The sequence below is a fragment of the Fusarium redolens genome, assembly GCF_020744475.1.
Source record: "Fusarium redolens strain MPI-CAGE-AT-0023 chromosome Unknown BKA55scaffold_11, whole genome shotgun sequence".
Classification (NCBI taxonomy): Eukaryota; Fungi; Ascomycota; class Sordariomycetes; order Hypocreales; family Nectriaceae; genus Fusarium; species Fusarium redolens.
Genome location: NW_025763674.1, coordinates 805,570 through 823,454, shown reverse-complemented (window position 1 = coordinate 823,454; position 17,885 = coordinate 805,570). Strand labels below are relative to the sequence as shown.

The 17,885-nt window shown below is 48.9% G+C and overlaps 6 protein-coding genes across 6 annotated transcripts; 3 read left to right on the top strand and 3 right to left on the bottom strand.

Moving 5' to 3' along the window:
• Positions 1-1,608: 1,608 nt before the first annotated feature.
• Positions 1,609-3,247, bottom strand: BKA55DRAFT_81447 (ribosomal L28e protein family-domain-containing protein). Its single transcript, XM_046201639.1, has 5 exons — positions 2,754-3,247; positions 2,547-2,641; positions 2,440-2,463; positions 2,244-2,365; positions 1,609-2,159 (listed from the first exon to the last, which is right to left on the bottom strand). Exons 1-5 carry the CDS (start codon positions 2,809-2,811, stop codon positions 1,979-1,981), a joined length of 480 nt encoding a protein of 159 aa, XP_046047513.1. The 5' UTR covers positions 2,812-3,247; the 3' UTR covers positions 1,609-1,978.
• Positions 3,248-3,654: 407 nt separating this feature from the next.
• BKA55DRAFT_516007 (uncharacterized protein) lies at positions 3,655-4,047 on the top strand (the record flags this gene model as incomplete). The annotated part of the gene is made up of 1 exon (XM_046188054.1): positions 3,655-4,047. One exon carries the CDS (start codon positions 3,655-3,657, stop codon positions 4,045-4,047), a length of 393 nt encoding a protein of 130 aa, XP_046047512.1.
• Positions 4,048-4,766: 719 nt separating this feature from the next.
• BKA55DRAFT_595447 (uncharacterized protein) lies at positions 4,767-5,861 on the bottom strand (the record flags this gene model as incomplete). Its single annotated transcript, XM_046195810.1, has 2 exons — positions 4,767-5,553; positions 5,605-5,861. 2 exons carry the CDS (start codon positions 5,859-5,861, stop codon positions 4,767-4,769), a joined length of 1,044 nt encoding a protein of 347 aa, XP_046047511.1.
• A 3,586-nt stretch (positions 5,862-9,447) lies between these two features.
• Positions 9,448-11,841, top strand: BKA55DRAFT_81034 (WD40-repeat-containing domain protein). Its single transcript, XM_046201638.1, has 4 exons — positions 9,448-9,670; positions 9,748-9,829; positions 9,888-10,842; positions 10,893-11,841. Exons 1-4 carry the CDS (start codon positions 9,538-9,540, stop codon positions 11,586-11,588), a joined length of 1,866 nt encoding a protein of 621 aa, XP_046047510.1. The 5' UTR covers positions 9,448-9,537; the 3' UTR covers positions 11,589-11,841.
• A 252-nt stretch (positions 11,842-12,093) lies between these two features.
• BKA55DRAFT_541195 (uncharacterized protein) lies at positions 12,094-12,888 on the bottom strand (the record flags this gene model as incomplete). Its single annotated transcript, XM_046190355.1, has 2 exons — positions 12,094-12,535; positions 12,608-12,888. 2 exons carry the CDS (start codon positions 12,886-12,888, stop codon positions 12,094-12,096), a joined length of 723 nt encoding a protein of 240 aa, XP_046047509.1.
• Positions 12,889-14,659: 1,771 nt separating this feature from the next.
• BKA55DRAFT_541194 (transmembrane amino acid transporter protein-domain-containing protein) lies at positions 14,660-16,899 on the top strand (the record flags this gene model as incomplete). Its single annotated transcript, XM_046190354.1, has 5 exons — positions 14,660-14,829; positions 14,884-15,959; positions 16,013-16,173; positions 16,222-16,287; positions 16,339-16,899. 5 exons carry the CDS (start codon positions 14,660-14,662, stop codon positions 16,897-16,899), a joined length of 2,034 nt encoding a protein of 677 aa, XP_046047508.1.
• Between the last annotated feature and the right edge of the window lie 986 nt (positions 16,900-17,885).

Below are 17,885 nucleotides of genomic sequence, written 5' to 3'. Positions count from 1 at the left end.
CCACAATCCAGAACCCACTGCCCATTGCCAGGCCTATTGAACAGGCGAACCAAGAGGAGCGGCATCATCATCTCGCCTCTCTTTCGCCAGCTCTTGATTGCTTATTACCATCTATCACGAGTTTGCATTTCGAATAATTACGTTACTGTCCTAATATCATCCACAGTTCCGGAGGACTTTGATGGTGGCAGGAGGGGCTTTTGCTAATACTCATGATATTATCTCAGACTACCTATCTTACATGCCTCCACCATCATGGATTTTCTTCCTTCCCTTCACCCATCGATGTTTCTCCCCTCTCGCCCGCCCACTTTGATTCGCAATGGCGACCCGCTCCAGTTGTCAGAGACCTGGCGCAATACTTGGCGCAAAGCCTTGTGCTGAGACTGGTGCGCAAGCGCCCTATGCTGTTTTCCTTTTCTCTTTTGGGGGTCTATGAATAGGGCTATAAATTCTGATGGAGAACGACATCTGGCCACTTCATGCATCAAATCCCCCATCGTCCGCTGCATTCGATTGGGTCTTATACCAATCAATATTGACGATGGATCAATCGTGTCTTGACAGCCCATGCTAATGATCGCGGACCTGGGTCTGGTTCGCTTCTGGAACCTGAACCTTCACATCCAGCGTCCCGTGGGGAAGGCTGTCCAGGGACCAAAAATCCCCTGCACCTCCAACTCGACAGCTCTGGACAACTCACCGGGCCTGACCGTCGCAACCCCGAGTTGGGAGCGATCTTTACCCCGACCCAACTCCGGCGAGCACACCAGATCCAAACTCAATTGTCCAACCAAGCTCCACGAGGGTAATGAAACAAGTCGCTCATGTGAAAGTGTTGGTAATCCTATCGTGTAAACCCCACTTTGTGTATTACTCACTCGCTCTGTTTCTTCCCTTACAGGGTCTTTAACTTATAAGTGGACAATGCCCTTTCGTTACAAGACTTCACTGTTTGCAGAAAATCAACAAACTAAATGTTCAAGCCACCAAGATGAGGGGGCGGCTGATCCCTCCCCGTTACCAAATATGGTAATTTCGCAATGCATCTCTGCAACCTTGGTGGTTGGTTGTTAGTAGCTCACCTTGAGTATAAGCCAAGTCATTTGAAACATCATCACGATTCTTGGACATGTTGTCAAACAAGTTTCGTCTTTTTCCGATACTTCCGTGGATGACAGCCTCCAGCATCCGGATGTTGATTTGCCTCGTATCGTATGGAAGCCGGATATTTGTCGTTCAGAAACTGACTTCGGTGGATGACTTGCGTCTATTGCACCAACCATGTTTCGAGCCCTTCATCTCGGTCAGCGTCTGGAGATTGACATGCGTCTAACTGAAGAAAACTAATTCCGGGTTGTGGCTACATGAGGTCTTGAGCATCAAAACTTTCCGATATATGATCTTATTGCTCAAAATATTGCTCCGAACTTATCCGGGACGGTGACGTTTTGAATCGCATTCATGAGGATCCTCGGCGCCTTGACACTCGGCATGATCCTCGGTATCCCGTGGTACCGAAGTCATGACCCGAAATCTACCGCCTCGCACTTATACATCCAGACAACATCGTGAGCCTCCACCGAAGATCAGTGAACTAGTTAGTGCAGACTTTGTTCAGACTTGTCACGTCAGACGCATATAATTATTGGCCGAGGCTCCCATTGTGCTACGTCACTAAAGATACGTTGAAGAGTAGTTGAGCCTCAATGGGTGCTGACATGGCCTCATCATACGATCACACATATGCACGCTTTTGTTCTGAGACGCAGAGTTTGGGTTGCCGACGATAGCGTCGACGAGATATTCATTCATTTTGAGCTCAATAACTCCAGCCGTGAATGACCCAGAGACCTCGGGTTCATGTGCTATTCCCATACTGATCCCTTTTTCATCAGTGGTGGGCTATGCAGCTTGCCTCCCTAGCTTCATGCCCCAGCCTTATTCACAATACATTTCTATCTTGGTATTAGACAGCTTAGTTCTCCTCAGCGGCGGCGGCGGCCTTCTTGGCCTTGTTGCCACGGAGCTTCTGCTCGGGCTCGGGCTTGACGGGCTTGTTGGACTTCTTGAGGGCGGAGGCACGCTCAACGGCAGCGGAGCGGAGGTCAGCACGGTAACCGTTCTTGGCAGCCTGGTTGGCAACAGCCTGGTAGGTCCTGTACGAAGGAATCGCGGTCAGCCCCGTTCCACAAATGCTCATTGTCGAATAACAACGACGGCGTGGGCAGCCGAATACTCACTTGCGGTTGCTCTTGGATCCGCTGTAAGAGGTCTTGACAAGGTTCTGGGCGGGCTTGTTGGGCTGAGCCTTCTTGGAGGTGACAACAATAGCACCCTTCTCGCCAGAGGAGATACCGAGGGCCTATTAATTCGGTTTGTTTAGCATCGTACGTTCATCGAGTCGAGACGTTTTCATCGGGGTTGTTGTGGTCGTACCTTGTCGTTGACGAAACCAGCGTGCTGTGAGGTGAGTTAGCGCACACGATCTTCCATGACCCCTCAAATATCCAAGAGGGTATCAAAACTCCAGAACAGAATCGTACCTTGCGAGAGGTCTTGTTGGTCAGGTTAAGGGGGTCTCGGGAGAACTGAACACCGCCGTTCTTCTTGCTCTTGGCAGAGAAGCAGTTGTTGTCACCTGCGCGATCGCAAAAACGTTTCAGTAATTGACTTCTTCAATATCAAGGCGCATATCGTAGGCCAAAATTCAATTTCATATCAGATGAGAAAATCGTCGAAGGGAGACTCACGGACGATCTCCCAGATCAGGTCCGAGGAAATGTTGGAGAGCTCCTGGGCGGTAGACATTGTGAATGGAGATTTTGGCGTGAAAATTGACCGGGGAGAGTGAAGCTTGAGGTTGTCGTCGTCGAGATATCCAGTTCCAAAGACTGTTCACCAAAGTCGGCTTGGAAATTGTGCGTAGAGAAATTGTGGGGCTCGCCTAGTATGCCAAACAGGGCTAAACACCCATGCTGACTTTGCTGGACCAAAGGGGGCCGACGGGAGTATCGAAAGACTGGGCCAGAGTGTCAGTGGGTTCATTGGAACAAAGTTGAAAGGCGAATGGTTGATACGACCGCTGATGTCATAAAATAAGACATTCAAAGCTCATTCCATTGTAATAGTACATTACTCGGTTCAGTGATTGAAATCTATGTTACAGCGTATGTTCTCTATCTCTTAACAGACAACTTCGCTGCCAACTTGCGTGTCCTTGTGTCTGTAGCGGCTGTGCCAAGCCAGAAACGCGTGGCTTAATTGATTGGGAGAGGGAGCCCGAGGCCTCGCAAACAGAGTCACGTCAGCATTTCCATACCTGAGACAAAGGGAAGGAGGCTCGACTTTCACTTTTATTGCTGTACTTCCACTTGCACTTATTCAAATCCGGACCTTGCCTTGCGTTGCGGAGGGCGAGAAATTATCAACCACGATTAAACTCTACACTTGCGACTTTTTATAGACCGTCTTTTACCAGAGACGGGCTATTTATCATGCAACTTTGAATTTCTATTCTCTTTTATACGCCTGCGACTTGGCCGTTCCTTTCTTTTGTCCCCGATCGTTTGTCTCTTCCCATCGTTGCGTTACACATAAATCTATCGATCGACGTCCACTACCGATCTTCCTCTTAATACAAACTCGCCCAACATGTTGTATCTTCTCTACTCGATCTCCTTCTTCGCCCTCGTTCTCGGCACAGTCCTCTTCTTCACCCGCGCCCACTGGATCCCCCACGTTCAACATCTGCGACCCAGACTCCCTGGCGCAGACTACATTTATTCGCGACTCCCGAACAGTTTCGCAGGCGATATCGAGGCCGGTCTTTCCAGCAATACATTCGATCTCTCTGGAAATGTCGAGTCAGGCGATTCGCGCGCTGGTCTCGATGATGCGGCCAAGGCTGAGGTTCTTGCTATCATGAAGAAGAGAAGGATGAACTTTGACCAGGCGAGGAAGGTCTACATGGAGAACCGATTCAAGGCCAACGGTATTGGCGCAGATGGATTACCGAGGGATCCGAAGTTCGTGAGCTTCTCGTAAGAGTTGCGTGAATGGGCGCAGTACCGACGATAAACGTAGCGCATTACGATGATATTCGACTACGAACTCGACTCTCCGATTATTATTACTATTACTACCCTACGAAGATTGATGCTTCCGACATTATTCGAAAACTACACGATGTCAAAGCGATAGATTGCTTGACTTGCAAAACACTTTTACGTTGGCACACCAGATGCAATTTCCTACACCTCTCAAGTCTTTTTGGTTTCCCTGATTTGTCATGCGTTGTCCTTTTTCCTTAAATGTTTCGACAGCGTTTGTTGGATTGCTCAATAAAGGATTTGATATCAGCAGCCTGCACTGATCTACGATCTGCAAGGCAAGGAGTTTAGGTGGGATGCGAAATGGTTATTATTAATTGAGTAGACTCCTGTCTGCCCAGTCAGCTATTGTACTTTTCTTATCTTTCAGTACCAAATATGCAATCGATGAATCCATCATATCATCGTGATCTCCGCCAAACGCCATGAGTGAGTGTATACCCATGCAAAGGTCAAAATCTATATACAAAGAATGTCCGACGCTAGGCTGGGGGGTGAGCAACCTTGTCAAGTGGCAGGGCCATTTACTGACGCTTAGCGACAAGTGCCTGTTCTGCTGATGAGAACGTCCAAGATTTGGTCCTGATCCTAGAAATTGACCAATTCCGGTGTGCCAGAAATTGGTAATGGACTTGAGGCTAACCAGAAGCACATTTATTGGGTCTTCTTCGTGCTAGACGAACCGTATGTACGGTTGTCTTTACCTTCGATCTCTTCAATAAGCTCATCCACCTTCTCAATCTCCTTCTTCCATCGACCCTCTGACATCTTCATATTCCGCTCGAACATCCACTGCTCAGGCATGAGATATGTGCCACCCATGCGGTCAAAGCCAGTGAAGAACTGGCCGTAATTGACCTCAAAGCGAGAGTGGTGGAGAGAATGGCAAGCAGCGCCGTTGACAATGGGGTTGTTGGTGAGATACTCGCCATCGTGGATCATGACAGACCAGAGGTTCACAAACACGAAAAGCGCTACATATGCCATCTTCTGGAGCGGGAAGATAAAGGGGAAGATGTGGTATGGCAACGACTGGGTGAAGCCATCGAGAGGGTGGAAAGCATGGCTAGCAAAGGGTGTAGGCATGATCCACTTGTGGTGAAGCTTGTGCAGGTACTTATAGACCAGGCGGTGGTGAAGCCAGCGATGAGCCCAGTAGATGCAGAAGTCGGTGAAGAGGAGGAAGAGCGGGAACTGGAGGAAGTCGTACCAGAGCCCGGGTCCATCTTCAGTGGTGTCGTATAGTTTGCCGTATCCGCGAACTTCGAGAAGGAAGAAAGGTGCTGTGATGATGGCCATAACAGGCATGGCCTTGTTGGCTGCGATGATCTCAAGTCGGACTTGGTTCTTGATGAAGCGAGGATGATCAAATGTTCGCTTGTCGAAGATGAAGATGTATGAGAGTGTCGCTACGATGAAGTAGACGAGAAGACCAAAGATCCTAAGATATGTCAGCTGAGTTAATTCCGTAAATATCAGGATGAACACTAACCAAGTGATAAGATATAGGGTCAGAGCCTGTCGAAGAGGGTTATCGCGATCCCAAGCACTCATGTATGCCTCCTCTGCGGGCTCAAGCGTGATGAATTGAGTGGCCGGCTTGTAGGTCCATGTTGAGAAAGCCTTGGCCGATGAATCGGTCGAGTTTGAGGGCGATGGGAAATCATAGGGAGCTGGAGGTTTTGGGTGAAAGTAGGCGTATGCGTAATCGGCGATAAAGGTATCGACGACCTCGAGGACGACGTCCATGATCGGCAATTGGGTTTGTTGCAAAAGTTATAAAGCCGCGGGTTATTAAATGAGTGCACTTGTAAGTGACGAGGTGAAGACTGGTGTAAGTGAACAACAGACTATCACAAACCCAAGAGTTAAGAGTCAACCACACAGAACAAAGAATTACTGAGAACCCCCTACAAGACGCAATGATCTAGAAAAACAACTTTACTCACAGAAGGGTTCTCGTCTTCTTTATCAATGAATCGACCAAGGGAAAAGAAATCACATTGTCTGATACTACAAGGGTCTATCGGCGGCTTGCGAGGCGGGGCCGTTGTTTCTGTCAGGGATGCAGAGACAAGTGGAGTTCTGGAAAGGGTCTTTAGAGCTTGATTGAACCAATTGGGGAGCTTGGATGTGAGAGCTTCTAGATTTATCTTATGATGTAGGACGTACGAGAAGAGGAGCTCCTAGTAACTTAGACGAACAAGAAGGGGTCTTTGCCATTGAAGTCAATTGAAGCGATGTATACATGTGGAGGGATATTCAAAACATGGAATTCTCGCAACAATGTAAATACGAATACAGAAAGCTCTATAGTTCTCATTGGAGAATTCCTATGCTCGAGATGAGATTCGTCAAGTACCGGAGCCAGTAACGGTCGTCTTTGAATGAGAATCGCATGATGAGCTCCGAACAAGCCCGGGCGAGCAAATGTTCTCTTCAGCTACATTCCAATGCCTCATCGAGTCGTCGACCACAAAAAAATAACAAGGGTCAATATCGTTTCTTGTGTTGATGGAAGTGGTCTGTTCCGGCTTCTCAGAGCCCGAATGCTTGTCAGCCAATTGGATTTTACAATTGGAATTGAAGTTCCACTTTGCATCGAGGACCATTTATTTTCCGATATCACGAAGACGAGATGTCGAACGATCCAGCTCTGGGTATTCAGCCTTAAAAGGGGAAGTTGTTAAGGTACATCTTCACCGCAACACTACGGTATGAGATAGTTTGACATTGTTACAATATGTTGTTCTGAGTGAATTGACATGTTGTGATGTTTCATTGTGCAAAGGTTCTGGAGGCGGTACCTATATCTAGTACTAACAGTTCACTACAAATTGGTATTCATAGCACCGCAGGCAGAGCAAAGTTTAGAACCAAGATGGAATATCTTAATATGGTAATCCAATTCATCATGCTTTCTTGGTACTTTTTCTTTGAACACATAAAGTCGAGATCATGGTTCGACAATGCATTATCAATTCATCCATACACAGCGTGGAGATACGGAAACGAATACGTCGGGGAAACCCTGGAAATACCGGTATCACACAGGAACAAATATGAACTGACGTCTTCTGGTATGGTGACTTCGGACCCCTAACCCACGCACGGGTTTTCGGGTATAAGAGGGAATAGCTGTTCCTGAATTCCCTTGACAGTCCTGGTTTGGCCGGGTCACGCTTTCTGACTCTCCATATAAGGTATCCTACCCTGTATCTTTAAGTTCAATTACGATTCTTCGGGCCAAAGGTTTGAACTGTTTCTACGCAGAACGTCGTCGCCTCTTAAGTTTGCCCTACCTCGATGACTTTCATCTGCACTCGGCTGGGCCACATTATTCAATCCATTATTAAGTGCGCAAAGGAGAACTTAACTTAGAGTTTCCTTTTCGAGAACTACATAGAAGCTCCAAGATTTATCATAAGGTTAAGCGTGAGTGAAAGGAAAGCTGTTGTTGGGGCATAACCAAGTGATCACGAATGACAATATGTACTGTTACGGTTCAAGGATGTATGGTAAATCGACTGCGAACGTATCGGATATTTGCGAGGTCTCCTAGTATCTTAGGTGCGTCGACTACCCCGCAGGAGGTTTGAATATGATGACAAAGGTCAGCTGCGCGATACTCAATCCTATCCCGAGTCAGCTACTTAAGCCTTATCATCATTTTCTCAGCCGTTGTGAGTCGTGTATCGCCCACCAACTTTCTGGTCGGAATAGAAATTATCCGAATATGGTGACGTTACTTGAGTTAGCAGAACAAATGAACCTTCAAACGTAATTCTTGATGCCCCTCACGATTCTCCATCATCCACTCGCAATTCGTTCTCTCTGATAATGATTACCGATACATCATATTGGCGAGAGGATGCGGCATGTGGCACCAGTTACCTTCCATTAAACGTTGCACAGAATGTCACACAAAACTGGTCAAATCCGACGAGACTTGCCTGCCACTTCCGTTTTACTTGATGGTGACGCGGCTCTGTTGTGTTGTGTTGTCACAGATGCAAGCAAGGTCTGCAGAAGTTAGACACAGGAGTACAGTCCACTCATCGTCACCCAATTGGCTCGGAGGAAGCATCTCTGAGCTAAGGGACAGCATGTGGTGGGAAAGGGTTGTTGTGGGAAGGGGGCTAAACTTATTTTAACTTGCATGGTTCTCCAGTTGTTGCTGTCAACGACAACTGACGTTCTTCACTGACCTCTGGGTTCAGAGACTCGAACGTTTTGGCAAAAGTATGATCTGCGCCATGATAAACTCCCGGGCTTCAAAGTCTATAAACTCAAATAGGTTTATGATGGAGAATGCCTAGATGAACGATCCGCAAAGCCAATGATCAGGGCAAGGGTGGTAGTCTCGGCCAAAGATCCGAGAATGATACCAATGATGGTGTAAGTAGAAAATCATACTGTAACATCTATGAGAAAAGTCAAACCTCTCTTTGCTCGCCCGTTCACACGTCCTCAACAGCAATCGAGTTTCCCGTGAGACTGGAGGATCCCGCTTCCAATAAATACTCCAGGATCTGTGTATAGTGCATAGCGTTCGTTCTGCTCCAGCGTGGCATCTCAAAGTGCCAAGGTTAGGTCTGTGACAGGGAGGGGGAGCAGGAGGGAAAAGGGCGTGCGCTAACTACCCGTCTTAGGCTGTCGTCGAAAAAAAAAAAAAAAGGGTGTCACAGCGTCAGGCGAAAGAACCAAAAACTGTAACGAGAAAGCAAAAGAAGGGGGATCTCTAGGGGAGGCGTTGAGGCTTTGAGGCGTTGCAAGGTGTATTTCTAGCAAACCATTCAATGCAGCCACAGGGCAGCCCCACCCAATGAAGCCCGCAGATTGCCCCGGACCGCCTAGCACCCACCTGGCTCAGAGGGTGGGGACCCACTTAGAGACTAGCCGCTAGAGGCTGATATCTACTAAGGTACCCATGCACTACGCCCATGCTTTAGGTCGGGTTCTTGCTTCAGCACCACTCGCTTCCGTTTCCTCCTCGGCCGGGCCTCTCTTTTTTTCTCCCTCTTACTCTTCCATCAAAACATCATCACAATTAATCACATCCTACCCGAAACGTCGACAACTGGCCACCCCGTCGGCGCATATCATATCCTACGAATATCTGAGCTGGCCCTTGCTCATCAAGGGCGTCCACACGCTTCAATTTTATCGGCATCTGTCCAGTTCGTGTTCCTTGGTTCGCGTCTGTAATTGCCTGGCGTCGTTAGCCAACATCCTCAAATCTTGACTTGGCACCCAGCCTCGCGCTGTCACCGACTTGACTGACGCGCACCAACTCCTCGACGACGCCGAAGACACGAAGCGTAGCGCGATAAACGATTTCATCGTCGTCGACCTCGCCGCAATTGATTTACGTCTCAACGAGCCTCATTTTCGAACTACCCGTCGCTGAGACCCGCCTTGCGCAATGTCGATGTATCCGCATCGCGCCATGGGGGGCGGCCCCCAAGGCAATTCCACTCGGCTGAACGAGTTGCTCGACCAGATCAGGGTCGAGTTTGATACTCAGATGCGCGCGACGGAAAACTACGAGCATCAGAGTATGTCTACTACTCGTACGGCGATAGCTCATATCGCGTTATTTCCTTCACCCCAGCTAACACATGTGTATCTTTAGTTGCCGCGCAAGTCAGCGAAATGCAACTGGTCCGTGAAAAGGTGTACCAGATGGAGCAGACTCATCTCAGCCTCAAGCAGAAGTAAGCCGATCTTTTCACGCCAGTAATTTAGAATCCCCGTTAACCTCCCGAATCACAGGTATGAAGATGAGATCAGTGCTCTGCGACACCAACTCGAGGCTGCTCGAAAGGGAGGCATCCAGCCTGGCATTCCTGGCCCACCTCAACATGCAGCGCCCTCCCAGCAGCCTCCGTCTATCGCTCCTGGCAATGGTCTTTTTAGTGGCATCATGGCTGGTGGTAGTCAGGGAGGTCTTGTTCCTCCTCAGCCAGGCCAGCAGCAGAGCCAGCCAGGCCAGCCCCAGGGTGCGCAACAACAGCAACAATCACAGCAAGGGCATGCCCCTCCTCAGGAACAGCCGTTGGGACCTCAACACCAAATGGGCCAAGGGCCTCCTGGACTGCCTGTTCCTCCTCCTCACCCCAACGCGCAGCAAGCTCCTTACTCTCAGAACTATCCTCCGGGCCCCGTTTCCAACGGGATGGGCCCCCAGCCGCAGAGCACCGCCTCTCCCGGCCCCGGTAGAAGGGGTATCGGTCGTCCACCAGGTGCCGTTGGACCTGCTACTCCTCAGGTCAACACGCCCGTGCCTTACCCTGGAAGTGCAGCCTCCCCTCAAGTCAGCCATCCGACTCCCGAACACGGTCGAATGGGAGGCCCGCATGCTCCCGCCGTTGGCAACGCTCTCGGCGATCTTGAAGTCGATTCTGTGGCCCCTCACAACAAGAAGACTGGACAGGATTGGTATGCGATTTTCAACCCCCAAGTCCAGCGTGTTCTGGATGTAGACCTTGTCCACTCTCTCAACCACGAGAGTGTCGTGTGCTGCGTTAGGTTCAGCCATGATGGCAAGTATGTTGCAACTGGTTGCAATCGATCTGCCCAGATCTTTGATGTTCAGACTGGTGAAAAGGTTTGCGTGCTTGAGGACCACAATGCCTCTGATATGAGCGCCGATCTCTACATTCGCAGTGTCTGCTTTAGTCCTGATGGTCGCTACCTCGCTACTGGTGCCGAAGACAAGTTGATCCGAGTAAGTTGTGTTGTAAACGTTAGACTGTTTAACCGACTAATATCTGCTAGGTCTGGGATATCCAAACCCGAACTATTCGAAATCACTTCTCTGGTCACGAGCAAGATATTTACTCGCTCGACTTTGCTCGTGATGGCCGAACAATTGCCTCAGGCAGTGGCGATAGAACTGTGCGCCTGTGGGATATTGAGCAAGGCACAAACACTCTCACTCTCACAATAGAGGATGGCGTTACGACTGTTGCTATCTCCCCCGATACCCAATTCGTTGCTGCAGGCTCACTCGACAAGAGTGTTCGTGTCTGGGATATCCATTCTGGCTTCCTTGTCGAGCGTTTGGAAGGACCTGATGGTCACAAGGACAGTGTATACTCCGTTGCCTTCTCACCCAGTGGTAAGGACCTGGTTTCTGGCAGTCTCGATAGGACTATCAAGATGTGGGAGCTCAGCGCTCCTCGCCAAGGAAACCAGCCTGGTCCCAAGGGCGGCAAGTGTGTCAAGACATTCGAGGGACATCGCGATTTTGTCTTATCAGTTGCTCTCACTCCTGAGGCCAACTGGGTTCTTTCCGGCTCTAAGGACCGTGGTGTCCAATTCTGGGATCCTAGAACGGGTACGACGCAACTCATGCTGCAGGGACATAAGAACTCCGTCATCAGCGTCGCACCAAGTCCACAAGGAAGATACTTTGCCACAGGCTCTGGCGACATGAAGGCTCGTATCTGGTCCTACCGTCCCTATTCCTGACTAAACAAGGAACCGGCTCAATGGGTTGCTTTTTAGATGCTGTGCCTAGAAAACGACATAGTTACGAACAAGGGCGAACTGATACATGACGGAGAAAAGTGATATGCTTGGCGGTGGTGGATGTACCGGGACGGATATCTTTGAGGGGAAGCATTCTGCTTTTCACGTGGTGGCTAAACAGAGTGAGCGACAGAAATTCTTGTTACTTGGATATTGGATACAGGAATCAAGCTCCATACGCTCAACTTACGGCGTGAAGCATGATCTTCCAAAGAGGCGCACAGGGATAAGGGGAATTTGGAGAGCAGGATGAATGTAGAGTGGACCATATCTACTCTTTTGCAACTTTTTTGTTTCTAATTTTGCAGTGTGTTGTAATGAAAATCACCAATCCTTGAAACAGTTTGCTTTAGTAGTTGCTGACATGGCTGTTGTTCGTGACATGTATTCGAAGCTGTATGCAACTCGAATAGTGTACGTATAGTGAGTGTATGACATATCATCATTACAGAGAATCGAAGAGGCTGGAAAATGCGTCGCCTTTCTTCTTTTTCTTTTTTGGCTTGTCTGTGGTGTCACTTTTCGACAAAATCTTCTTGGTGTCTGTATGTGTCGTCTTCGTATCATATTCCTTCAACTTGAGGTCTTTCGAGCGGGACTCGGCTTTCGGTATTGGTTTCGGTTTGTTCTGAGCTGACAGAAGCTCATCACGCGAAATGGCTACGCCCATGTCCACCCCGGCATTGGGTGTGTCGTCCATTCTTAAATCTGAAGCCTGATATTTGTTTGGCCCCGAAGGCAATGACTTTGTACCAGTCGAGATTGGATGGTCGTGGTCGTGGTCAGGGACGAGTTGGGAGAGTAGAGTGTTGGTTCGAGCGAGGACTGAGAGGAGGAGCAGTCCGAGAGGTGCATGCTGGTTATCAGCTGTAAGTTGTGAAAAAGTGCTGCGCGTATAATAAAATATGCCATTAGCTATATTGAACGTTGAGGCACATGCTAACAAGACGTTAACCTACACAAAGGCGCCGGGGACCACATGGCGCATCATCCATTTTGCGCGCACAAGAGCAGGATGCACATCACGCTTGACATCGCCAGACTTGGTCTTTCTAGGCCGTGAGTTGAGGTCGTTGACGAGGTTGCGGACTGCGCGGCGCAGCACAGAGAAGGAGGACCACCAGTGCGACGAAGAATGTTGGTTCTTGTGACGATGGGCGAAACCATTGAGGATGGGGATGAGAGGCGCGAGGGAGTCGCTGGTTGTCGCTAAGAGGGCGGTATCGGGAGGAGTTGTCATGATGGAGGTAGATGATGTGTGAGCATTATTGATAATATATCTAATAGAGAGATTGTGTAAGTCCGAGATTCGGCCGAAAGATTCAGTAACGTGGTTTCGAGGTTGGAGTGTGACGTTGAAGTTGTTTGAGAGATGGATGGATCAAGTTAGAGGATGCGGCAGTAACTTTTAGTTGCGATAAGATAAGAAAGATCTGAGGTCACTAATAAGGTAGGCAGCGTCGCGAAATAGGGATGTTTGATCGGTGTTTGAATTATGGTTTTTGCAAAAATGAGTCCATACAAATGATATTTCTCAGTTGTATAGGCTTGAATGTTAATCCTATTCTTGCCCATGGTTTTGTTGCTCTGTAGAAGAAAGAAGAAGTTGCTCATAGGTTATGTGGTAGGTTGGAATAAGGCGAGGTGAGGTGAGGTGAGGTGGGTTAGGTGTATGGAAGGCGCATTCAACCTGGTTCCTGCTGTGGTTTGCATTGCCAATGCATGGATGTAATGTAACATCAGAACAAGATTGATGCTGTGTCTTTGTCCCTCTTTCGAATAACATTGACAATCAGCAAAATATGGCATGACCTTACATTACATTACATGTCAACATCTGCGCCCGCAAACAACCCTCCTTGACAACCTTGTAGACAGTCTCTTACATATTAGTTATTACCTTGAATCTGGTCTCGTGAGCCCCTGGCACATTTCTCCACCGTCGAGCGTCGAGCGTCCACCACCCCATACCCAAAACGAAGCTATATCCCGTCAAGCCTGTTAGAGCTGCACAGAAGTTGAATTACAGGTGGGGTTCAGTTCAACGACGACTGCACTCAAGCGGGTACAACCGCCAACCCTAGCTGCTAAGTTCGTGGCTAGGCCATTCCATTAGTTACCAGTCATGATGGTTCATGAGTGAGACTTTCAACGTTGTTGTCCTACGAAACGGCGAGACATTCCTTTGACGTTGACGTTGCTCATTCTAGTCAGTTATTGGTCGCCTGTACCGGTTCCTGCCACCTGTACGCTTGGGTCATTGTCCTATCATTCATACGATTCTCCGGCAGTTGGTGCTGTTACTAATCGTAACCCTCCATCAACCCCGAGAACAGGCTAATCAACCTAGCGGCGCTCAAACTGCAGCTATCGAGGGTCCTGGAGATTGAGACGACAGTATCTTTAGTCAAACGTCTTATCCTGCTTGGTTGAACTGGTTCTTGGTACAGTATCAGTAACCTGACCCCTGCCGGTTCCATCCAACCCTGCCAACCCAATTACAAGCTCAAATCCAAATCCAAAGCCCAAAACGAGGAGCCGCTGACCATCGGCTATCGTGTGCACAGGGCACAGGCGTTCTTGAACTATCCTTGGCTGCGATAAGCGTCATGTCCTTCGTCTGTTGGCGCGCCCACTTCCACTATGGTCCAAGTTGAGCCGCGTGCCATATGACCCTGAGCCGAGTCTGCCCTCTTTCTTGTCCGCTCGTTTGCTTCCTCTCAATTCCTTTCTTGCATCTCTTCAAACTGTTCGTCGACAGTTGGTGAAACCTCGTCAATTTGGCCGAGTCCGCAGACCCTGTCCACTGTTGCGTTGCAGACCTTGCTTGCAACCATCCTTCCAACTTTCTAGTTTTTTCTGCAGCCTTCGCCACCCAACGCCTAACTTGGCGGTCCAGGACGGTCGTTAAGAACCACGGAGTGCCTACTTGGATCTAATCAGGCAACGCGAAACACGACGAGAAGGGCATATCAAAACAAACGTGAAGTTGGCGACGATACACAATTACAATGCCTCCGGCGCGGAATCCTACGAGCTGGGATGACTATGAAGGGGGAGCTTCGCCTCGGGGAAGCGTGACCGACAGCATGCTTGAGCGCGAACAAGCTCTTGTGGACGACGAAGGCGACGAAACTGGCGACCAAGAAAACGGTGAAGGATTTTCGAGGCCACGAAGGCGGTATGTCTAATTTACGAAATTCATCAACTGGTTTTTGTAGCTAATAATTTTCAGGTCTTCCGTCACCTACCAGTTGGCAGCAATCGCAGACATTGGTGGTGTAAACAGCTTCCGATCTTTCGCCAGGAGTTGGCAGCGAGCAGCAGGATTTCCTGAGGTTATTCCTCGTCGACCGAGCTTTGTTCTTGCCCCGGAACAAGATACAGAAGACCTTCAGTATAGTCGCAGCCATGTTCAGGGATCGTTGCAACAGCAGTCGGGTCTTTTGCGCCAGCATCTTGATGCCTCGTCTTCGCAGGCGAACGGCGAGTCCAGTTCAGCCATTGAGTCGTCGCCGAGGTCAATGAGGATCCCCCACCGTGATGGCGAGACAAAGCCTCTGCTTGATGTTGAAGCTGGCTCATCTCCTGTTGGGTCGCCCCGATCAAGCATCTTCGCCGTTCCTCCTCACCTCGCAGCTCCCGATATTGTTGGAAGCTATGGTTCGTTCCGAGACTCTTCGCCTTTTGGAACTATGGACCGGGGTTCGCGCCATCGCATTTCGTTCAGTGAGGGTAGCGGCTGGGGTGTAGCTGACGAGGAAGAAGAAGAGGGCGAGGGCGCAGCGCATGGTGAACACCAGCCCATTCTCGTTAAGGAGGTTAAGCAGGGCAATAAGGTTGTACTTGCTGTTGAGGGCCAGAGCACTCTTCCTCAGTCCGTCTTCAACTCGATCAACGCTCTCATTGGTGTTGGATTGCTCAGTCTTCCACTGGCCCTTCAGATGACAGGTTGGATCCCTGGCCTGTTTCTTCTCACACTGACAGCGGCTGTTACGTCGCACACCGGCAAGCTGCTTGCCAAATGCATGGATTTTGACCCCAGTCTCATCACGTATTCCGACCTGGCGTATGTCTCATTTGGTACCCGAGCGCGAGTGATTGTTTCTGCCCTTTTCAGTCTTGAGTTGGTAGCAGCCTGTGTCGCTTTGGTGATTCTCTTTGCCGACTCGCTTAGTCTGTTGCTTCCGGGTCTTGCGAGCGTCAACACATGGAAGGTCGTGGCTTCTGTCATGGTTTTGGTTTTGAATGCATTGCCTTTGCGCTTGTTGAGTTACACCAGCGTTGTTGGCATATTCTCGACCTTTTGCAGTGAGTACACCGTTCCTCGTTATCGCCAATATGCATTTACTGATGTGATATAGTTGTCGTGATTGTCATTATTGATGGCCTGTACAAACCGCACTATCCTGGTTCACTGCGAGAGCCAGCAACAACCTATCTTTTCCCAGAGAACTGGCTTGCTCTGCCTCTCGCATACGGTCTCCTCGCAAGCCCTTGGGGTGCCCACTCTGTCTTTCCATCTGTAAGTTATACCGATGTCAAGTCTGACACTTAAGCTAAAGCATTTCAGATCTATCGTGACATGCGTCACCCATACAAATGGGGCAAGGCCATCAATGTTACCTTTTCCTTCTCTGTAAGTATATATAGTATCTTGAACTTTTAGAGGCTTCTCTGACTTGTTTAGTACGTGGTGGACACTTGCCTAGCTGTAATTGGTCTGCTAATGTTTGGTGATGGTATCAAAGATGCTATTACCTCTAACATCCTCAAGTCGAAGGGCTATCCTGAGGCTCTGAAGATCATCATGTCTATATTCATTGCTATCATTCCTTTGACGAAGATCCCTCTGAACGCTCGCCCTATCATCACGACTTTGGACGTCATCTGTGGCGTTCACGAACAACATCATCACCACCATGAGCAGCCTCACAGCCAACCTTCTCGGTCCTCGGTTCTGGTCACCAAGGCAGTTCGTGCCCTTGTACGCGTTTTCGTCGTCATCCTCTTGTTGTTCATCTCTATTGTCTTCCCAGCATTCGACTCTGTGTGCGCATTCCTCGGTGCGGCCCTTTGCACACTCATCTCTATCATCCTACCCATCTCATTCTACTTGAAATTGTTCTGGCAAGATGTAACAGTGCGCGAAAGGATTGTTTCTGCTATTCTACTGGTTGTGTTCGCCATCCTTGGCACGTTGGGAACAATCTGGACATTCTTGCCCAAGCATCTTATTGGCGCTGACTAGACTGTGTCTGTTTGAGCATGAAGGCATCTACTGGAGTTGTCAATCATTTGTGGGGTTATGTCCCAAGGAATCAAATCCTCATTCACGAGAAAGGAGATAGGACTGCGAATAATGGGTTACCAATGAGCTCCCTAGCTCTGTTTATTTTGGCTTACTTACCAATTCTTTCTCCCGCAATCATGTACCTTCGATCCTCGACCTGTTGTGAGATACATATGTGATGTTTCACCGCTATTGACTTTACACACTTACATCACGCATGACGGGCACCACAGTGTGCATATTCATTTATCCTCGTCTCCTTTTTATCCGTATCTTGGCTTGTGTGAGTGCTAGCGTCATCAGGAAACCTCCTCATATTCATGATGGTCAGACAATACTTGAGAATTGAGTATCTTGAGACGTAATGGGCATGACCATCACGGTCGATACATACTTCCAAGCACATCAAGACCATCTTACCAAATGTCTCTTATCTGCTCTTGAGTTCACCTCTGTACATAGTTCTTCACCCCGCCGCTGATCCCCCAACTGCCGCTCCCATGACATGCCATACCCCAGCCCCAACCCCTCTCAACTTGTTCTATCACGCCATGGCTTCGTTCGCTCTCATCCAATCCGACCTTCCGAGGAACGAGAGAAGCGGTAACGATGGATAAGAGAATTGATAAGTCCCGAGGAAACCGGCCGATCGGGCCGTCTGGGGTGAATAGCGAGTCGTATACCTATTGTAGTTAAGAAATGTCAACAGAATAGACGTTAGTAACTGTTAGTTGATGGCTTAGGGAGTAGTAAACCTGCCTTGGTTCTGGTGTGTGCATTCGTATCGTGTCATGCTGCATTTAGCCATTGCAGTATTGCTAACGTGGAGGGTCAAAGTTGCGCAGGTTCAAGAGGCAAATGCTGGGCATGATGTTGTGTCTATTGGCGAGTGAGACCGTATGTCAATCAGGATTTATGCTCAGTGAGATATGAGAGACAACTGA